This window comes from Oncorhynchus nerka, linkage group LG28, assembly GCF_034236695.1.
Source record: "Oncorhynchus nerka isolate Pitt River linkage group LG28, Oner_Uvic_2.0, whole genome shotgun sequence".
Classification (NCBI taxonomy): Eukaryota; Metazoa; Chordata; class Actinopteri; order Salmoniformes; family Salmonidae; genus Oncorhynchus; species Oncorhynchus nerka.
The window spans coordinates 57,957,494-57,978,826 of NC_088423.1; the positions used below are offsets into that span (position 1 = coordinate 57,957,494).

The 21,333-nt window shown below is 36.8% G+C and overlaps 1 protein-coding gene across 45 annotated transcripts in view; it reads left to right on the forward strand.

Annotated features, from left to right (window-relative positions):
- The window catches only part of si:ch211-266g18.10 (nucleolar protein dao-5), a 157,221-nt gene that overhangs the window by 90,575 nt on the left and 45,313 nt on the right, over positions 1–21,333 (forward strand). For 23 of the 45 annotated variants that reach the window (XM_065012940.1, XM_065012936.1, XM_065012916.1 and 20 more), the window contains 38 exons: positions 211–240; positions 407–454; positions 841–885; positions 1,019–1,066; positions 1,371–1,418; positions 1,890–1,937; positions 2,121–2,168; positions 2,340–2,387; positions 2,772–2,816; positions 2,950–2,997; positions 3,311–3,358; positions 3,830–3,877; positions 4,060–4,107; positions 4,278–4,325; positions 4,711–4,755; positions 4,889–4,936; positions 5,249–5,296; positions 5,768–5,815; positions 5,998–6,045; positions 6,217–6,264; positions 6,650–6,694; positions 6,828–6,875; positions 7,188–7,235; positions 7,707–7,754; positions 7,937–7,984; positions 8,155–8,202; positions 8,588–8,632; positions 8,766–8,813; positions 9,135–9,182; positions 9,654–9,701; positions 9,885–9,932; positions 10,104–10,151; positions 10,537–10,581; positions 11,393–11,485; positions 11,622–11,669; positions 19,526–19,567; positions 19,645–19,692; positions 19,908–19,991. In XM_065012940.1, the coding sequence (XP_064869012.1) occupies positions 211–240; positions 407–454; positions 841–885; positions 1,019–1,066; positions 1,371–1,418; positions 1,890–1,937; positions 2,121–2,168; positions 2,340–2,387; positions 2,772–2,816; positions 2,950–2,997; positions 3,311–3,358; positions 3,830–3,877; positions 4,060–4,107; positions 4,278–4,325; positions 4,711–4,755; positions 4,889–4,936; positions 5,249–5,296; positions 5,768–5,815; positions 5,998–6,045; positions 6,217–6,264; positions 6,650–6,694; positions 6,828–6,875; positions 7,188–7,235; positions 7,707–7,754; positions 7,937–7,984; positions 8,155–8,202; positions 8,588–8,632; positions 8,766–8,813; positions 9,135–9,182; positions 9,654–9,701; positions 9,885–9,932; positions 10,104–10,151; positions 10,537–10,581; positions 11,393–11,485; positions 11,622–11,669; positions 19,526–19,567; positions 19,645–19,692; positions 19,908–19,991 (1,863 nt within the window). The remainder of the gene's footprint in view (positions 1–210; positions 241–406; positions 455–840; positions 886–1,018; positions 1,067–1,370; positions 1,419–1,889; positions 1,938–2,120; positions 2,169–2,339; positions 2,388–2,771; positions 2,817–2,949; positions 2,998–3,310; positions 3,359–3,829; positions 3,878–4,059; positions 4,108–4,277; positions 4,326–4,710; positions 4,756–4,888; positions 4,937–5,248; positions 5,297–5,767; positions 5,816–5,997; positions 6,046–6,216; positions 6,265–6,649; positions 6,695–6,827; positions 6,876–7,187; positions 7,236–7,706; positions 7,755–7,936; positions 7,985–8,154; positions 8,203–8,587; positions 8,633–8,765; positions 8,814–9,134; positions 9,183–9,653; positions 9,702–9,884; positions 9,933–10,103; positions 10,152–10,536; positions 10,582–11,392; positions 11,486–11,621; positions 11,670–19,525; positions 19,568–19,644; positions 19,693–19,907; positions 19,992–21,333) is intronic. The other 22 variants (XM_065012915.1, XM_065012914.1, XM_065012913.1 and 19 more) reach the window with 22 other exon arrangements.

Genomic DNA, 21,333 nt, shown 5'->3' on the forward strand with positions numbered 1-21,333 from the left:
ATTATTTTCAAATGTTTAGCTTTTCACTTTGTCAAATATAAATTCAGTTAGGAATAAATAAATCAATGTTCAAGTTTTAACAGAAAATCACTATTTTTACTTAGAAGCTGAATTTACCAAATAAGAAGACCAAACCAGCTCTTGCAAAGAAAGAAATAAATTGCCCAATTATTGAGATTAATTGTGTGTCTTCTCTGATGATTGTTTTAGAATCTGCCAAAGCAGCTTCCTCAAAGAAAGGTATGTATAACTTTCTTTAGACTTGAAACAAAAAACGCTAGTCTTACTCTAAATAGATGTCTTCCACAGTGTGCTTCATTTCTCTCTCAACCAAATACTCAGTATGGGTTTGAATCAATTGCAGTTTGAACCTTTGCTGTATATATTATCATTCTTGTTTGATTAGAGTCCAAGGAAACTAAGGAACAAGCCAAACCAGAGCCTTCAAAAGAAGGTACAGATAGGATATTTTTTTCTGGCTTCAAAATGTATAATGGCGTAATTATTGAGATTCATATTGTGTCTTGTCCAATGCTTGTATTAGAGAGTGAAGTTCCCAAAGAACAGACCAAAGCAGCTACATCAAAGAAAGGTGCAAAGTATTCTTTGTGTACCACAGAACCCATTTTCACATTACTGAGTCAAGCCAGCCTACAGTATACTGGGCTGGCCTAGATACTCATCAACCATAGCTGCTGGAATTGTGCTGGAAAGGACAATGTGAAAAGAAAATATCTAAACGAGCACAGTTCAGTTTGGCTTGGCCTGATAGTCTGAATCAGGTAAGACTGTTTTGTATGATAGAAGGTATACTTCATGAAATGTGTTTTTCTGATTTAGATGCTGAAGCAAAAGAAAAGGCCAAATTAACTCCAGAAAATAAAGGTATGAAATTATTTTTGAATTGTTCATTTTCCACTTATTCAAATAATAAGTAAGCAGCCTATGTATCCATTTTATGGTATTTATAAAACATTCAATAAGTTATTATTGTAAGGACTGTTGTACTTGAACTTAGAAGCTGAAGTTTCCAAAGAAAAAGCCAAAGTAACTCCTTCAAATGAAGGTAACAGAATGTATTGATTTTTATCACCACAAATATATATATTTTTTATGCATTTATTTAACCAGTTAAGAACAAATTCTTATTTTCAATGACAGCCTAGGAACAGTGGGTTTAACAACCTGTTCAGGGGCAGAACGACAGATTTGCACCTTGTCAGCTCGGGGGTTTTGAACTTGCAATCTTCCGGTTACTAGTCCAACACTCTAACCACTAGGCTACCCTGCCGCCCAGTACATAATTGCGGAGAAAAAAATGTATCCTGCTATATTCATAGAGAAACACAATTCTGTTGCTTTTGATTCAGATGCTGCAGTTATTAAAGAAAAGGTCAAATCAGCCCCTGCAAAGAAAGGTAAGAATGTGTTTAGTATGTCTTTAGAAATTTGTTATAACATTTGTTTGCATTGTATTTATTTAAATTCACAGCAAATTTTTTGTTACTTTCATTGTTTATAGATGTTTATAATCTCTTCCAAATTTGACAAATCTAAATTCAGAGTTAGCAATTGAAAATGCACTCACTACTGTAAATAGTTCTGGATAAGAGTGTCTGTTAAATGACAACAATTGTAAATGTAAAATAAATATTGAGGTGAACAGACAGTCATAACAAATGATTTCATTTAAATGTAAATATGTATTTTCTCTTTGCACACAAATGTTATTTTGCAATAATGTGTATTGTTTGATAAGCAGTATATTACATTTAAGAACATATCTATTCTGTACAATAATTTAGTGTATAATATATATCAGATTATACAATAATCCAATGAAATAAGCATATATACTGCATGTATGTTTGTATCAATATTTGACATAGATGCTGCAGTTATTAAAGAAAAGGTGAAATCAGCCCCTGCAAAGAAAGGTAAAAATGTTTTCAAATCTGTGGTTAATATGTAATTTGATAGTGCTTGATAGGAGGCTGAAAGTCACTATTTTACTGAAGCTGAATTTAGCAGTGAGAAGACCAAACCAGCTCTTGCAAAGAAATAAAGAAATGGCTCAATTCTTTAGATTAATTTAGTGTCTTCTCCAATGATTGTTTTAGAAGCTGAAATTCACAATGAAAACGCCAAAGCAGCTTCATCAAAGAAAGGTATGGATAACTTTTTTCTTTAGACTTGAAACAAAAAACGCTAGTCTTACTCTAAATAGACGTCTTCCACAGAGTGTGCTTCATTTCTCTCTTAACCAAATACTCAGTTTGGGTTTGAATCAATTGCAGTTTGAACCTTTGCTGTATATGTTATCATTCTTGTTTGATTAGAGTCCAAGGAAACTAAGGAACAAGCCAAACAAGAGCCTTCAAAAGAAGGTACAGATAGGATATTTTTCTGGCTTCAAAATGTATAATGGCGTAATTATTGAGATTCATGTTGTGTCTTGTCCAATGCTTGTATTAGACAGTGAAGTTCCCAAAGAACAGACCAAAGCAGCTACATCAAAGAAAGGTGCAAAGTATTCTTTGTGTACCACAGAACCCATTTTCACATTACTGAGCCAAGCCAGCCTACAGTATACTGGGCTGGCCTAGATACTCATCAAGCATAGCTGCTGGAATTGTGCTGGAAAGGGCAATGTGAAAAGAAAATATCTAAACGAGCAAAGTTCAGTTTGGCTTGGCCTGATAGTCTGAATCAGGTAAGACTGTTTTGTATGATAGAAGGTATACTTCATGAAATGTGTTTTTCTGATTTAGATGCTGAAGCAAAAGAAAAGGCCAAATTAACTCCAGAAAATAAAGGTATGAAATTATTTTTGAATTGTTCATTTTCCACTTATTCAAATAATAAGTAAGCAGCCTATGTATCCATTTTATGGTATTTATAAAACATTCAATAAGTTATTATTGTAAGGACTGTTGTACTTGAACATAGAAGCTGAAGTTTCCAAAGAAAAAGCCAAAGTAACTCCTTCAAATGAAGGTAACAGAATGTATTGATTTTTATCACCACAAATATATATATTTTTTTATGCATTTATTTAACCAGGCAAGTCAGTTAAGAACAAATTCTTATTTTCAATGACAGCCTAGGAACAGTGGGTTAACTACCTGTTCAGGGGCAGAACGACAGATTTGCACCTTGTCAGCTCAGGGGTTTTGAACTTGCAATCTTCCAGTTACTAGTCCAACACTCTAACCACTAGGCTACCCTGCCGCCCAGTACATAATTGCGGAGAAAAAAATGTATCCTGCTATATTCATAGAGAAACACAATTCTGTTGCTTTTGATTCAGATGCTGCAGTTATTAAAGAAAAGGTCAAATCAGCCCCTGCAAAGAAAGGTAAGAATGTGGTTAGTATGTCATTAGGAATTTGTTATAACATTTGTTTGCATTGTATTTATTTAAATTCACAGCATATTTTTTGTTACTTTCATTGTTTATAGATGTTTATAATCTCTTCCAAATTTGACAAATCTAAATTCAGAGTTAGCAATTGAAAATGCACTCACTACTGTAAATAGTTCTGGATAAGAGTGTCTGTTAAATGACAACAATTGTAAATGTAAAATAAATATTGAGGTGAACAGACAGTCATAACAAATGATTTCATTTAAATGTAAATATGTATTTTCTCTTTGCACACAAATGTTATTTTGCAATAATGTGTATTGTTTGATAAGCAGTATATTACATTTAAGAACATATGTATTCTGTACAATAATTTAGTGTATAATATATATCAGATTATACAATAATCCAATGAAATAAGCATATATACTGCATGTATGTTTGTATCAATATTTGACATAGATGCTGCAGTTATTAAAGAAAAGGTGAAATCAGCCCCTGCAAAGAAAGGTAAAAATGTTTTCAAATCTGTGGTTAATATGTAATTTGATAGTGCTTGATAGAGGCTGAAAGTCACTATTTTACTGAAGCTGAATTTAGCAGTGAGAAGACCAAACCAGCTCTTGCAAAGAAATAAAGAAATGGCTCAATTCTTTAGATTAATTTAGTGTCTTCTCCAATGATTGTTTTAGAAGCTGAAATTCACAATGAAAACGCCAAAGCAGCTTCATCAAAGAAAGGTATGGATAACTTTTTCTTTAGACTTGAAACAAAAAACGCTAGTCTTACTCTAAATAGACGTCTTCCACAGAGTGTGCTTCATTTCTCTCTTAACCAAATACTCAGTTTGGGTTTGAATCAATTGCAGTTTGAACCTTTGCTGTATATGTTATCATTCTTGTTTGATTAGAGTCCAAGGAAACTAAGGAACAAGCCAAACCAGAGCCTTCAAAAGAAGGTACAGATAGGATATTTTTTCTGGCTTCAAAATGTATAATGGCGTAATTATTGAGATTCATGTTGTGTCTTGTCCAATGCTTGTATTAGACAGTGAAGTTCCCAAAGAACAGACCAAAGCAGCTACATCAAAGAAAGGTGCAAAGTATTCTTTGTGTACCACAGAACCCATTTTCACATTACTGAGCCAAGCCAGCCTACAGTATACTGGGCTGGCCTAGATACTCATCAAGCATAGCTGCTGGAATTGTGCTGGAAAGGGCAATGTGAAAAGAAAATATCTAAACGAGCAAAGTTCAGTTTGGCTTGGCCTGATAGTCTGAATCAGGTAAGACTGTTTTGTATGATAGAAGGTATACTTCATGAAATGTGTTTTTCTGATTTAGATGCTGAAGCAAAAGAAAAGGCCAAATTAACTCCAGAAAATAAAGGTATGAAATTATTTTTGAATTGTTCATTTTCCACTTATTCAAATAATAAGTAAGCAGCCTATGTATCCATTTTATGGTATTTATAAAACATTCAATAAGTTATTATTGTAAGGACTGTTGTACTTGAACATAGAAGCTGAAGTTTCCAAAGAAAAAGCCAAAGTAACTCCTTCAAATGAAGGTAACAGAATGTATTGATTTTTATCACCACAAATATATATATTTTTTATGCATTTATTTAACCAGGCAAGTCAGTTAAGAACAAATTCTTATTTTCAATGACAGCCTAGGAACAGTGGGTTAACTACCTGTTCAGGGGCAGAACGACAGATTTGCACCTTGTCAGCTCAGGGGTTTTGAACTTGCAATCTTCCAGTTACTAGTCCAACACTCTAACCACTAGGCTACCCTGCCGCCCAGTACATAATTGCGGAGAAAAAAATGTATCCTGCTATATTCATAGAGAAACACAATTCTGTTGCTTTTGATTCAGATGCTGCAGTTATTAAAGAAAAGGTCAAATCAGCCCCTGCAAAGAAAGGTAAGAATGTGTTTAGTATGTCTTTAGAAATTTGTTATAACATTTGTTTGCATTGTATTTATTTAAATTCACAGCAAATTTTTTGTTACTTTCATTGTTTATAGATGTTTATAATCTCTTCCAAATTTGACAAATCTAAATTCAGAGTTAGCAATTGAAAATGCACTCACTACTGTAAATAGTTCTGGATAAGAGTGTCTGTTAAATGACAACAATTGTAAATGTAAAATAAATATTGAGGTGAACAGACAGTCATAACAAATGATTTCATTTAAATGTAAATATGTATTTTCTCTTTGCACACAAATGTTATTTTGCAATAATGTGTATTGTTTGATAAGCAGTATATTACATTTAAGAACATATGTATTCTGTACAATAATTTAGTGTATAATATATATCAGATTATACAATAATCCAATGAAATAAGCATATATACTGCATGTATGTTTGTATCAATATTTGACATAGATGCTGCAGTTATTAAAGAAAAGGTGAAATCAGCCCCTGCAAAGAAAGGTAAAAATGTTTTCAAATCTGTGGTTAATATGTAATTTGATAGTGCTTGATAGAGGCTGAAAGTCACTATTTTACTGAAGCTGAATTTAGCAGTGAGAAGACCAAACCAGCTCTTGCAAAGAAATAAAGAAATGGCTCAATTCTTTAGATTAATTTAGTGTCTTCTCCAATGATTGTTTTAGAAGCTGAAATTCACAATGAAAACGCCAAAGCAGCTTCATCAAAGAAAGGTATGGATAACTTTTTTCTTTAGACTTGAAACAAAAAACGCTAGTCTTACTCTAAATAGACGTCTTCCACAGAGTGTGCTTCATTTCTCTCTTAACCAAATACTCAGTTTGGGTTTGAATCAATTGCAGTTTGAACCTTTGCTGTATATGTTATCATTCTTGTTTGATTAGAGTCCAAGGAAACTAAGGAACAAGCCAAACAAGAGCCTTCAAAAGAAGGTACAGATAGGATATTTTTTCTGGCTTCAAAATGTATAATGGCGTAATTATTGAGATTCATGTTGTGTCTTGTCCAATGCTTGTATTAGACAGTGAAGTTCCCAAAGAACAGACCAAAGCAGCTACATCAAAGAAAGGTGCAAAGTATTCTTTGTGTACCACAGAACCCATTTTCACATTACTGAGCCAAGCCAGCCTACAGTATACTGGGCTGGCCTAGATACTCATCAAGCATAGCTGCTGGAATTGTGCTGGAAAGGGCAATGTGAAAAGAAAATATCTAAACGAGCAAAGTTCAGTTTGGCTTGGCCTGATAGTCTGAATCAGGTAAGACTGTTTTGTATGATAGAAGGTATACTTCATGAAATGTGTTTTTCTGATTTAGATGCTGAAGCAAAAGAAAAGGCCAAATTAACTCCAGAAAATAAAGGTATGAAATTATTTTTGAATTGTTCATTTTCCACTTATTCAAATAATAAGTAAGCAGCCTATGTATCCATTTTATGGTATTTATAAAACATTCAATAAGTTATTATTGTAAGGACTGTTGTACTTGAACATAGAAGCTGAAGTTTCCAAAGAAAAAGCCAAAGTAACTCCTTCAAATGAAGGTAACAGAATGTATTGATTTTTATCACCACAAATATATATATTTTTTATGCATTTATTTAACCAGGCAAGTCAGTTAAGAACAAATTCTTATTTTCAATGACAGCCTAGGAACAGTGGGTTAACTACCTGTTCAGGGGCAGAACGACAGATTTGCACCTTGTCAGCTCAGGGGTTTTGAACTTGCAATCTTCCAGTTACTAGTCCAACACTCTAACCACTAGGCTACCCTGCCGCCCAGTACATAATTGCGGAGAAAAAAATGTATCCTGCTATATTCATAGAGAAACACAATTCTGTTGCTTTTGATTCAGATGCTGCAGTTATTAAAGAAAAGGTCAAATCAGCCCCTGCAAAGAAAGGTAAGAATGTGTTTAGTATGTCTTTAGAAATTTGTTATAACATTTGTTTGCATTGTATTTATTTAAATTCACAGCAAATTTTTTGTTACTTTCATTGTTTATAGATGTTTATAATCTCTTCCAAATTTGACAAATCTAAATTCAGAGTTAGCAATTGAAAATGCACTCACTACTGTAAATAGTTCTGGATAAGAGTGTCTGTTAAATGACAACAATTGTAAATGTAAAATAAATATTGAGGTGAACAGACAGTCATAACAAATGATTTCATTTAAATGTAAATATGTATTTTCTCTTTGCACACAAATGTTATTTTGCAATAATGTGTATTGTTTGATAAGCAGTATATTACATTTAAGAACATATGTATTCTGTACAATAATTTAGTGTATAATATATATCAGATTATACAATAATCCAATGAAATAAGCATATATACTGCATGTATGTTTGTATCAATATTTGACATAGATGCTGCAGTTATTAAAGAAAAGGTGAAATCAGCCCCTGCAAAGAAAGGTAAAAATGTTTTCAAATCTGTGGTTAATATGTAATTTGATAGTGCTTGATAGAGGCTGAAAGTCACTATTTTACTGAAGCTGAATTTAGCAGTGAGAAGACCAAACCAGCTCTTGCAAAGAAATAAAGAAATGGCTCAATTCTTTAGATTAATTTAGTGTCTTCTCCAATGATTGTTTTAGAAGCTGAAATTCACAATGAAAACGCCAAAGCAGCTTCATCAAAGAAAGGTATGGATAACTTTTTCTTTAGACTTGAAACAAAAAACGCTAGTCTTACTCTAAATAGACGTCTTCCACAGAGTGTGCTTCATTTCTCTCTTAACCAAATACTCAGTTTGGGTTTGAATCAATTGCAGTTTGAACCTTTGCTGTATATGTTATCATTCTTGTTTGATTAGAGTCCAAGGAAACTAAGGAACAAGCCAAACAAGAGCCTTCAAAAGAAGGTACAGATAGGATATTTTTTCTGGCTTCAAAATGTATAATGGCGTAATTATTGAGATTCATGTTGTGTCTTGTCCAATGCTTGTATTAGACAGTGAAGTTCCCAAAGAACAGACCAAAGCAGCTACATCAAAGAAAGGTGCAAAGTATTCTTTGTGTACCACAGAACCCATTTTCACATTACTGAGCCAAGCCAGCCTACAGTATACTGGGCTGGCCTAGATACTCATCAAGCATAGCTGCTGGAATTGTGCTGGAAAGGACAATGTGAAAAGAAAATATCTAAACGAGCAAAGTTCAGTTTGGCTTGGCCTGATAGTCTGAATCAGGTAAGACTGTTTTGTATGATAGAAGGTATACTTCATGAAATGTGTTTTTCTGATTTAGATGCTGAAGCAAAAGAAAAGGCCAAATTAACTCCAGAAAAGAAAGGTATGAAATTATTTTTGAATTGTTCATTTTCCACTTATTCAAATAATAAGTAAGCAGCCTATGTATCCATTTTATGCTATTTATAAAACATTCAATAAGTTATTATTGTAAGGACTGTTGTACTTGAACTTAGAAGCTGAAGTTTCCAAAGAAAAAGCCAAAGTAACTCCTTCAAATGAAGGTAACAGAATGTATTGATTTTTATCACCACAAATATAATATATATATATTTTTTTTATACATTTATTTAACCAGGCAAGTCAGTTAAGAACAAATTCTTATTTTCAATGACAGCCTAGGAACAGTGGGTTAACTACCTGTTCAGGGGCAGAAAGACAGATTTGTACCTTGTCAGCTTGGGGGTTTTGAACTTGCAATCTTCCGGTTCCTAGTCCAACGCTCTAACCACTAGGCTACCCTGCCGCCCAGTACATAATTGCGGAGAAAAAAATGTATCCTGCTATATTCATAGAGAAACACAATTCTGTTGCTTTTGATTCAGATGCTGCAGTTATTAAAGAAAAGGTCAAATCAGCCCCTGCAAAGAAAGGTAAGAATGTGGTTAGTATGTCATTAGGAATTTGTTATAACATTTGTTTGCATTGTATTTATTTAAATTCACAGCATATTTTTTGTTACTTTCATTGTTTATAGATGTTTATAATCTCTTCCAAATTTGACAAATCTAAATTCAGAGTTAGCAATTGAAAATGCACTCACTACTGTAAATAGTTCTGGATAAGAGTGTCTGTTAAATGACAACAATTGTAAATGTAAAATAAATATTGAGGTGAACAGACAGCCATAACAAATGATTTCATTTAAATGTAAATATGTATTTTCTCTTTGCACACCAATGTTATTTTGCAATAATGTGTATTGTTTGATAAGCAGTATATTACATTTAAGAACATATCTATTCTGTACAATAATTTAGTGTATAATATATATCAGATTATACAATAATCCAATGAAATAAGCATATATACTGCATGTATGTTTGTATCAATATTTGACATAGATGCTGCAGTTATTAAAGAAAAGGTGAAATCAGCCCCTGCAAAGAAAGGTACAAATCTTTTTCAAATCTGTGGTTAATATGTAATTTGATAGTGCTTGATAGAGGCTGAAAGTCACTATTTTACTGAAGCTGAATTTAGCAGTGAGAAGACCAAACCAGCTCTTGCAAAGAAATAAAGAAATGGCTCAATTCTTTAGATTAATTTAGTGTCTTCTCCAATGATTGTTTTAGAAGCTGAAATTCACAATGAAAACGCCAAAGCAGCTTCATCAAAGAAAGGTATGGATAACTTTTTTCTTTAGACTTGAAACAAAAAACGCTAGTCTTACTCTAAATAGACGTCTTCCACAGAGTGTGCTTCATTTCTCTCTTAACCAAATACTCAGTTTGGGTTTGAATCAATTGCAGTTTGAACCTTTGCTGTATATGTTATCATTCTTGTTTGATTAGAGTCCAAGGAAACTAAGGAACAAGCCAAACCAGAGCCTTCAAAAGAAGGTACAGATAGGATATTTTTTCTGGCTTCAAAATGTATAATGGCGTAATTATTGAGATTCATGTTGTGTCTTGTCCAATGCTTGTATTAGACAGTGAAGTTCCCAAAGAACAGACCAAAGCAGCTACATCAAAGAAAGGTGCAAAGTATTATTTGTGTACCACAGAACCCATTTTCACATTACTGAGCCAAGCCAGCCTACAGTATACTGGGCTGGCCTAGATACTCATCAAGCATAGCTGCTGGAATTGTGCTGGAAAGGACAATGTGAAAAGAAAATATCTAAACGAGCAAAGTTCAGTTTGGCTTGGCCTGATAGTCTGAATCAGGTAAGACTGTTTTGTATGATAGAAGGTATACTTCATGAAATGTGTTTTTCTGATTTAGATGCTGAAGCAAAAGAAAAGGCCAAATTAACTCCAGAAAAGAAAGGTATGAAATTATTTTTGAATTGTTCATTTTCCACTTATTCAAATAATAAGTAGGCAGCCTATGTGTCCATTTCATGCTATTTATAAAACATTCAATAAGTTGTTATTGTATGGACTGTTGTACGTGAACTTAGAAGCTGAAGTTTCCAAAGAATAAGCCAAAGTAACTCCTTCAAATGAAGGTAACAGAATGTATTGATTTTTAACACCACCAATATAATATTACAGACAGTACATAATCTCAGAGAAAAAAAATCCTCCTGCTATATTCATAGAGAAACACAATTACGTTACATTTGATTCGGATGCTGCAGTTATTAAAGAAAAGGTCAAATTAGCCCCTGCAAAGAAAGGTAAGAATGTGTTTAGTATGTAACATTTGTTTGCGTTTGATTTTATTTTATTCACTGCATAGTTTTGTTACTTTCATTGTTTATAATTATTTTTAGTCTGTTCTAAATTTGACAAATCTAAAGTCAGAGAAAATGGAAATGGACCCACTACTGTAAATAGTTCTGGATAAGAGTATCTGTTAAATTACATATTTTGTAAATGTAATATAAAGATTGAGGTGAAAACAACCCTTACAAATGATCTAATTTCAATATAAATATGTATTTTCTCTCTGCACACGAATGTTATATTGCAATAATGTTTGTTTCTTGTTAGTGCAGGCTTGAGAAGCATTTTATTACATTTAAGAACATACTTATACTATAGAATCATTTATTGTATTTTAAATATCAGATTATACAATACTCCAATTAAATAATCTTATACTGCATGTATGTCCTTATCAACATTTGAAATAGATGCTGATGTTGTTAAAGAAAAGACGAGACCAGTTCCTGCAAAGAAAGTGAAAACTGTAAAAGACAAGGCAAAACCAGCACTAGCTGAGGAAGGTATTGAAGCAATGTTTTTTAAATTGGTTTTACATCTAAAATACAGTATGTATTTACTATGAATTAGTACATTTGTGCTATTATGCTTTAATTTGCCCTGCCAGTCTTTCAACTTAAATGTTTTTATTTTATTCAGAGGCTGAAGTTGGCAAAGAAAAGTCCAAACCAACACCTTCAAAGAAAGGTACTGGTGTATTACTGTACTTCACTACAGTAGTTTTTAGACTGAGTAGAACAGGGTGGTCAAAGATATGGCCTGCCTCCTGTGAAATCATCCTGTGCAACCAATGTTGTTTTAAATATAATGTATTCTTCCTAATATTTAAAAATCATCTAAACATGTTATTTCTGTAGAAAGAGCTGGATTCAGCTACTAGGGCTAAATTAACTAAACAACCCCAAGTGTACTAGAGACATCAAACTGGCACATATTGTCTAACATTATTCTTGTCCTCCATTCTCAAGAACCTGAATGTTCAAAAGAGAAAACAAAAGCAGCTCATGTCAAGAGAGATATACAGTGCCTTGCAAAAGTATTAATTCCCATTGGCGTTTTTCCTAATTTGTTTCATTACAACCTGTAATTTAAATGGATGTTAATTTGGATTTCAAGTAATGGACATATACAAAATAGTCCACATTTGGTGAAGTAAAAAACGGGAAAGTGGTGCATGCATGTATCCACCCCCTTTGCTATGAAGCCCCTAAATAAGATCTAGTCCAACCAATTACCTTTAGAAGTCACATAATTTGTTAAATAACGTCCACCTGTGTGCAATCTAAGTGTCACATGATCTGTCACATGAACACAGTATACCTACACCTGTTCTGAAAGGCCCCAGAGTCTGCAACACCACTAAGCAAGGGGCACCATGGAGACCAAGGAGCTCTCCGAACAGGTCAGGGACAAAGTTGTGGAGAAGTACAGATTACGGGTTATGAAAAAATATACGAAACTTTAAACATCCCGTGGAGTACCATTAAATCCATTATCAAAAACTGGAAAGAATATGGCACCACAACAATCCTGCAAAGAGAGGCATTAATCTGGGACAACAAAGAGACCATAGATAACCCTGAAGGAGCTGCAAATCTCCACAGCAGAGATTGGAGTATCTGTCCATAGGACCACTTTAAGCGTACACTCCACAGAGAGCTTTACGGAAGGGTGGCCAGGAAACAGCCATATGAAAAAAAATATCAAAAGCTTTTGGCGTTTACCAAAAGGCATGTGGGAGACTCCCCAAACATACGAAAGAAGGTACTCTAGTCAGATGAGACTAAAATGTAGCTTTTTGGCCATCAAGGAAAACATTATCTGGCACAAACCCAACACCTCTCATCACCCCTAGATCATCATCCCCACAGTGAAGCATGGTGGTGGCAGCAGCATGCTGTGGGTGATGTTTTTCATCGTCAGGGCTGGGAAACTGTTCAGAATTGAAAGAATGATGGATGACGGCAAATACAGGGAAATTCTTGAGGGAAACCTGTTTCAGTCTCCCAGAGATTTGAGACTGGGACGGAGGTCCACCTTCCAGCAGGACAATGACCCTACGCGTACTACTAAAGCAACACTTGAGTGGTTTAAGGGGAACCATTTAAATGTCTTAGAATGGCCTAGTCAAAGCCCAGACCTCAATTCAATTGAGAATCTGTGATATGGCTTAAAGATTGCTGTAAACCAGCAGAACCCATCCAACTTGTAGGAGCAGGAGTTGTTTTGCCTTGAATCATTGGCAAAAATCCCAGTGGCTAGATGTGCCAAGCTTATATAGACATACCCAAAGAGTCTTGCAGCTGTAATTGCTGCAAAAGGTGGCCCTACAAAGTATTGACTTTGGGGGTTGAATAGTTATGCACGCTCAAGTTTTCTGTTTTTTTTTGGTCTTATTTCTTGTTTGTTTCACAATAAAAAAGATTTAGCATCTTCAAAGTGGTTGACATGTTGTGTAAATCAAACGATACAAACCACCAAAAACCCCAAAATACATTTTGATTCCAGGTTGTTAGGCAACAAAGTAGGAAAAATGCCAAGGGGGTGAATATACTTTCGAAAGTCACTCTACATTGTATTATGTTGTCCTTTTACTCCATCTGGGGGTTTCAGACAGTAAACCTTAATCTAACCTCTTTGATAACTGAGTATATGTTTTATAGAATCTGAAAAAATAGACCAGATCCGTCATCATAAAGGAAGGTATGGTTGTAAAATCCATCTAATTTCCAACAATATTTGTGGCCTTAGTGGGAGGTGGTTTAGTATTTGCTATGAAAAATACTTTGACCATATTTTATTGCTTTTAATAGATTAAGTGTTATTTTTACAAGAATATGTCCTAAAACCATTTATAGCCTCACTTTGGTTTAGTCAATTTTGTACTAAGTGCATTAATTCCATTAACTGTTGTCACACCCGGACCTTAGAGATCCTTTTTATGTCTCTATTTTGGTTTGGTCAGGGCGTGAGTTGGGGTGGGCATTCTATGTGTTTGTGTTCTATGTTTTCTATTTCTGTGTGTTTGGCTGGGTGTGGTTCTCAATCAGAGGCAGCTGTCTATCATGGTCTCTGATTGAGAACTATACTTAGGTAGCCTTTTCCTACCTGTGTCTTGTGGGTAGTTATTTTCTGTTTTGTGTGTCTGCACCAGACAGAACTGTTTCGTTTGTTTCCGCTTTGTTATTTTTTGTTCTAGTGTTCAGTTTTATTAAAAATCATGAACACATACCGCGGAGATATTGGACAGACAGGGACCCTGGAGACAGGCTGGGGAATATCGCCGCACGCAAGAAGAACTGGAGGCAGCTAAAGCGGAGACGCGGCGATATGAGGCAAGGCAGCGCAGTAGGCACAAGAGGCATCTCCAAAACACTTTTTTGGGAGGGGGCACACGGGGAGAATGGTGGAGTCAGGCGAGAGACCTGAGCCAACTCCCCGTGCTTACCGGAAGCAACGTGGTACTGGTCAGGAACCGTGTTATGCGGTGAAGCTCAAGATGTCTCCAGTGCTACATGCCAGCCCCCCGCAAATGCCATGCGAGAGTGGGCATCCAGCCAGGGCGGAGTGTGCAAGCTCAGCGCGTTTGGTCTCCGGTGCGCCGTTTCCGCCCAGGGTATCCTGCGCCGGCTCTGTGTACTGTGTCTCCGGGGCGCTAGGAGGAGGGTTCAATTCGCCCTATGCCTGCGCTCCGCTCGTGTCGGGCGAAAGTGGGCATTGAGCCTAAGGGAGAGGTGCGAGTCGTAAGCACCAGATCTCCAGTGCTCCCCACAGCCCGGTTTGACCTGTGCCTGCACTCTGGAGGGGCCGGGCCAAAGTGGGCTTTCAGCCTGGAGGAGTGGTGCCAAGGCTGCGCACCAGAGCTCCAGTGCTCCCCCACAGCCCGGTTCATCCAGTGCCTCATCCACGCACCAGGCCTCCTGTAGGTCTGCACAGCCTGGTGGGTCCTGTGGCAGCCCCACACACCAGGCTGTCTCTGCGTCTCCTCCCTCCAGAGTCGCCCTCCTGTCCGGAGCTGCCGGAGTCGCCCTCCTGTCCGGCGCTGCCGGAGTCACCCTCCTGTCCGGCGCTGCCGGAGTCGCCCTCCTGTCCAGAGCTGCCGGAGTCGCCCTCCTGTCCGGGGCCCGCGGCGAGTGTCTCCAGTCCGGGGTCGGCGGCAAGGGTCCCCGCTCCAGAGGCGCCACCTAAGTGGGCCAAGCCTAAGGTGGAGCGGGGTCCACGTTCCGCACCAGCGGATAGAGTCCCACGCAGACCCTCCCCTATTTGAGTCCGCACCTTTGGGGGCGGGGTACTGTCACACCCTGACCTTAGAGATCCTTTTTATGTCTCTATTTTGGTTTGGTCAGGGTGTGAGTTGGGGTGGGCATTCTATGTTTTTGTGTTCTATGTTTTCTATTTCTGTGTGTTTGGACGGGTGTGGTTCTCAATCAGAGGCAGCTGTCTATCGTGGTCTCTGATTGAGAACCATACTTTTCCCACCTGCGTCTTGTGGGTAGTTATTTTCTGTTTTGTGTGTCTGTGTCTTGTGTTCTAGTGTTCAGTTTTATTAAAAATCATGAACAGATACCACGCTGCACTTTGGTCCTCTTCTTCAAACAGCCGTTACAACTGGGAATTCCAATTCTACCGTGGGAGTCAAACGCACAACCACTACCACACTGTATCAACGCAGCCATATGGGACTTATAGTATTATGAAATAGTATGAAGTGTTTTGCTTAATGAACATCCATACAGTTTACAGTCAAACTTTTGGACACACCTACACATTCCAGGGTTTTTCTTTATTTTTACTATTTTCTACATTGTACAATAATAGGGAAGACATCAAAACTTTGAAATAACACATGGAATCATGGAGTAACCAGAAACGTGTTAAACAAATCAAAAACTATTTTTGATTCTTCAAAGTAGGCAGCCTTTGCTTTGATGACAGTTTTGCACACTCTTGGCATTCTCAAATCAAATCAAATCAACTGTTAATGGTGACATACACATGGTTAGCAGATGTTGCGAGTGTAGCAAAATGCTTCTCGATCCGACTGTGCAGCAGTATCTAACAGGTAATATCTAACAATTCCACAACAAAAACTATAACACAATATCTACTAAAGGAATGGGATGCGAATATATAAGTATAACATATATGGATGAGCAATGACTGAGCGGCTAAGATGCAATAGATAGTAAAGAATAGATAGTGAAGGATACAGTATATACATTTGAGATGAGGAATGCGAGATATGTAAACATTCTTAAAGTGGCATTATTAAGTGACTAGTGTTCCATTTATTTAAGTGGCCAATGATATCAAGTCTGTAGGTAGGCAGCCGCCTCTGTGCAAGTGGTGGCTGTTTAACAATCTGATGACCTTGCGATAGAAGCTGTTTTTCAATCTCTCTGTCCCAGATCTGATCCACCTGTACTGACCTCGCATTCTGGATGGAAGCAGGGTGAACAGCTAGTGGCTCGGGTGATTATTCTCCTTGATTATATTTTCTGCCTTCCTGTGACATCGTGTGTTGTAGGTGTCCCGGAGGGCAGGTAGTTTGCCCCCGGTGATGCGTTGTGCAGACTGCACCACACTCTGGAGAGCTCTGCGGTTGTTGGTGGTGCAGTTGCTGTACCAGGCGACGATACAGCCCGAAATTATGCTCTCAATTGTGCACCTGTAAAAGTTAGTGAGGGTTTTCGGTAGACACATTTTTTCTGCTTCCTGAGGTTGAAGATGGGCTGTTGAGCCTTCTTCACTACACTGTCTGTGTATGTTACAGTTTGTTGGTGATATTTACACCGAGGAACTTAAAACTTTCCACTTTCTCCACTGCTGTCCCATCAATGTCCTGTCAATGTGGATAGGGGTGTGCTCCCTTTGCTGTTTCCTGAAGTCCAAAATAATCTCTTTTGTTTTGCTGACATTAAGTGAGAGGTTATTTTCCTGACACCACTCTCCCACCACACTCCTACACTCCTACCCTATCCTCACCTCCTCCCTGTAGGTTGTCTTATCATTGTTGATAATCAAGCCTAGCACTGTAGTGTCGTCTGCGAACTTGATGATTGAGTTGGAGGCGTGCTTGGCCACACAGTCGTGGGTGAACAGGGAGTACAGGGAGTTTTTCCTAGCCACCGTGCTTCTACACCTGCATTGCTTGCTGTTTGGGGTTTTAGGCTGGGTTTCTGTACAGCACTTTGAGATATCAGCTGATGTACGAAGGCTATTTACAGATTGGCTGTGTACAGGTACAGTGATCGGTAAGCTGCTCTGACAGCTGATGCTTAAAGTTAGAGAGGGAGATATAAGACTCCAGCTTCAGTGCAGCTTTTTGCAATTCGTTCCAGTCATTGGCAGCAGAGAACTGGAAGGATAGGCGGGGATGACCAGTGAAATATACCTGCTGGTGCGCGTGCTACGGTGGGTGTTGCTATGGTGACCAGTGAGCTGAGATAAGGCAGGGCTTTACCTGGCAAAGACTTATAGATGACCTGGAGACAGTGGGTTTGGCGGATCCAGTTTGCTGAGTAGAGTGTTGGAGTCTATTTTGTAAATGACTTCGCCGAAGTCAAGGATCGGTAGGACAGTCAGTTTTACGAGGGTATGTTTGGCATTATGAGTGAAGGAGGCTTTTTTACAAAATAGGAAGACGATTTTAGATTTAATTTTGAATTGGAGATGCGAGTCTGGAAGGAGCGTTTACAGTCGGACCAAGTCAGAACCGTCCGTCCAGTGATGCTAGTCAGACGGGCGGGTGCGGGCAACAATTGGTTGAAGAGCATGCATATAGTTTTACTAGCATTTAAAATCAGTTGGAGGCCACGGAAGGAGTGTTATGTCGATAAGAATGCGGTGATTGATAGAGTCAAAAGAATTGGACAGTTCGATGAAGACGGCTGCACTGTATTGTCTTTTATCAATGGCGGTTATGATATCGTTTAGGACTTTGAGCGTGGCTGAGGTGCACCCATGACTAGCTCGGAAACCAGATTGCATAGTGGAGAAGTTACGGTGGGATTCGAAATGATCGGGTTCTGTTTGTTATTAACTTGGCTTTCGAAGATTTTAGAAAAGCAGGGCAGGATGGATATACAGTAGATCTATAACAGTTTTGGTCTAGAGTGTCTCCCCCTTTGAAGAGGGGGATGACCGCGGCAGCTTTCCAATCTTTGGGTATCTCAAATGATACATGAGAGAGGTTGAACAGGCTAGTAATATCCGCCGTTTCTTAGAAGAAAAAATCTTAAATTTGGACTCATCAGACCAAAGGACAGATATTCACCGGTCTAATGTCCTTTGCTCATGTTTCTTGGCCCAAGCAAGTCTCTTATTATTATCGGCGTCCTTTAGTAGTGGTTTATTTCGAGCAATTCGACCATGAAGGCTTGATTCACGCAGTTTTCCTATGAACAGTTGATGTTGATGTTCAAGCCTGTTACTTGAACTCTGTGACGTAATTATTTGGGCTGCAATTTCTGATGTGCAGTTAACTCTAACGAACTTATCCTCTGCAGCAGAGGTAACTCTGGGTATTCCTTTCTTGTGGCGGTCCTCATGAGAGCCAGTTTCATCATAGCGATGGATGGTTTTTGCTACTGCTCTTGAAGAAACTTTAAAAGTTCTTGAAATTTTCCGGATTGACTGACCTTCATGTCTTTAAGAAATGATGGACTGTTTATTTGGGCTCACGAGTGGCGCAGTGATCTAAGGCACTGCATTTCAGTGCTAGAGGTGTCTCTACAGACATTGGTTTGATTCCAAGCTGTATCACAACCAGCTGTGATTTGGAGTCCCATAGGGCGGTGCACAATTTGTCCGGGTTAGGGTAGGCCGTTATTTTTAAATATTAATTAGTTCTTCATTGACTTGCCTAGTTAAATAAAGGTTAAATATTTTTTTGTTTTGTTCTTAATATGGACTTGGTCTTTTACCAGATAAGGGTGGTATACAGAAGATAGCCCTACCTTGTCACAGCACAACGGATTGGCTCAAACGCATTAAGAAGGAAAGACATTTCACAAATGAACTTTTAACAAGGCACAACTGTTAATTGAAATGCATTCCAGGTGACTACCTCATGAAGCTGGTTGAGAGAATGCCAAGAGTGTGCAAAGCTATCATCAAGGTAAAAGGTGGCTACTTTGAAGAATCTCAAATCTCAAATATATTTTGATTTGTTTAACACTTTCTTGGTTACTGCATGATTCCATGTTTGTTATTTCATAATAACCATTTGATTTCTTCACTAATATTTTGCAATGTAGAAAATAGTAAAAATAAAGAAAAACATTTGAATGAGTAGGTGTGTCCAAACTTTTGACTGGTACATGATATATATAACTGGGATCCTAATACAATTCTAAATATAATACATTCCAATTCAAACAGTCCAAAATGTTTTTATTCAATTACCTTTCCAAATTTTATTTAGTTCCATAACTTGAAGATTTTTGAAATGAATTTAATTTAACTTTCTGCCTTATAGTTGTCTTTTTTGTCATAAAAATGTGATTCCTTCTTGATTCGTTTTTGTTTTTTAATACCTGAAGTTCCTATAGAAGAGAATTTCAAGTCAACACCAGTAAAGAAAGGTAAAGCAAAGCTAAGATATTGGAGTTGTTCATTTACTGCGATTAATAAAGTATACTAAATTGTTTTATTTGTTTAGAACTTGTTGCACCACTGGGGAAAGCACGACCAAACATTGGAATCAAAGGTAGTAACGTCCCCCATTTTTTTTCATTGTTCTTTTTTACATTGAATGTTTTCATACTTTGGGAAGTGAAGCCATTGTTAGATTGTATTTGAATTAATACATAAATCAACTTTGAGATAACAGGTTTAATAGAAATTGACACATTTTCTGTACCTTGATTTTCATCCTAAGACTTGAAAGATTCTGATGTGGATTGTATGGTCTTTTTTTGACAGAACCTGAAGTCATTCGCAGAAATCACAGTCACATAAATGCTTCTCTTACAAAGGAGAGAGTTAAAGTTGTACTTGTAAATAAAGGTAAGTGGCATCACTTAAACATAGTATCCATGTTTAAGCCCACTGTATTCATTATTTTAAACTTTTAAACACATCTTTAATGTTTCTGTTTTGTTTAGACCTTGCAATGCACAATGATAAGGCAAAACCAACAATATTTGTACACCGAATATTTGATTTTCTGATTTTCTTTTTAAAAATCAGAGCCAGAGAGATTGTTGCAATTTTCATATCCAAAATTATTTCCTAACCATACAAAATTCTTACATTAGTAAGTAGATATTAAGATCCCACTTTCCAGCAAGTGTCCCTAATACCTACATATTTACATGGTACTTAGTGTCTTCATAAAGTATTCACACCTCATGATTTCTTACACATTTTGTTGTGTTACACTGAATTTAAAAAATGGGTTAAATTGAGATTTACCCCATAATGCCAAAGTGGAATTATATTTTTAGACATTTTTACAAATTAATTAAAAATGCATGGAATCACTGTGTGCAATATTGATAAAAAATGTATAAAAAAATGATTGTCCCACTATGCGCAAACCAGATAGGATGGCATATCGCTGCAGAATGCTCTATTAGCCATGCTTGTTAAGTGTGCCTTTGATGATTTTTGTGACTGCACTTGAAGAAACTTTAATTCGGAAAATGTCAAGAACTTTTGACTGACCTTCATGTCTTAAAGTAACGATGGACTGTCGTTTCTCTTTGCTTGTTTGAGCTGTTCTTGCCATAATATGGACTTAGCCCTATTTGGTAAAATACCATATTCTGTATATCACCCCTACCTTGTCACAACACAACTGATTGCTCAAACACATTAAGAAGGAAAGAAATTCCACAAATGAACTTTTACAAGTCACACCTGTTAATTGAAATGCATTCCAGGTGACTACCGCTTGAAGCTGGTTGAGAGAATGCCAATAGTGTGCAAAGCTGTCATCAAGGCAAAAGGTGGCTACTTTGAAGAATCTCAAATCTAAAATATATTTTGATTTGTTTAACACCTTTTTGGTTACTACATGATTCCATATGTGTTATTTCATAGTTTTGATGTCTTCTATATTATTCTACAATGTAGAAAATAATAAAAATAAAGAAAACCCTACTGCATCCAAACTTTTGGCTGGTACTGTATATAGATTCAGAACTTTTGTGAAACACAACAGTACGGTTGAAAATATATGGCAAATATACTAAACAAAAATATAAATACAACAATATCAAAGGTTTTACTGAGTTAAAAGCAAATCAAGGCCCTAATCTATGGATTTCACATTACTGGGCAAGGGTTCAAGCCGGACGTGGAAGTCCTGGGCTGGCAGGGTTTACACGTGGTCAGCGGTTGTGAG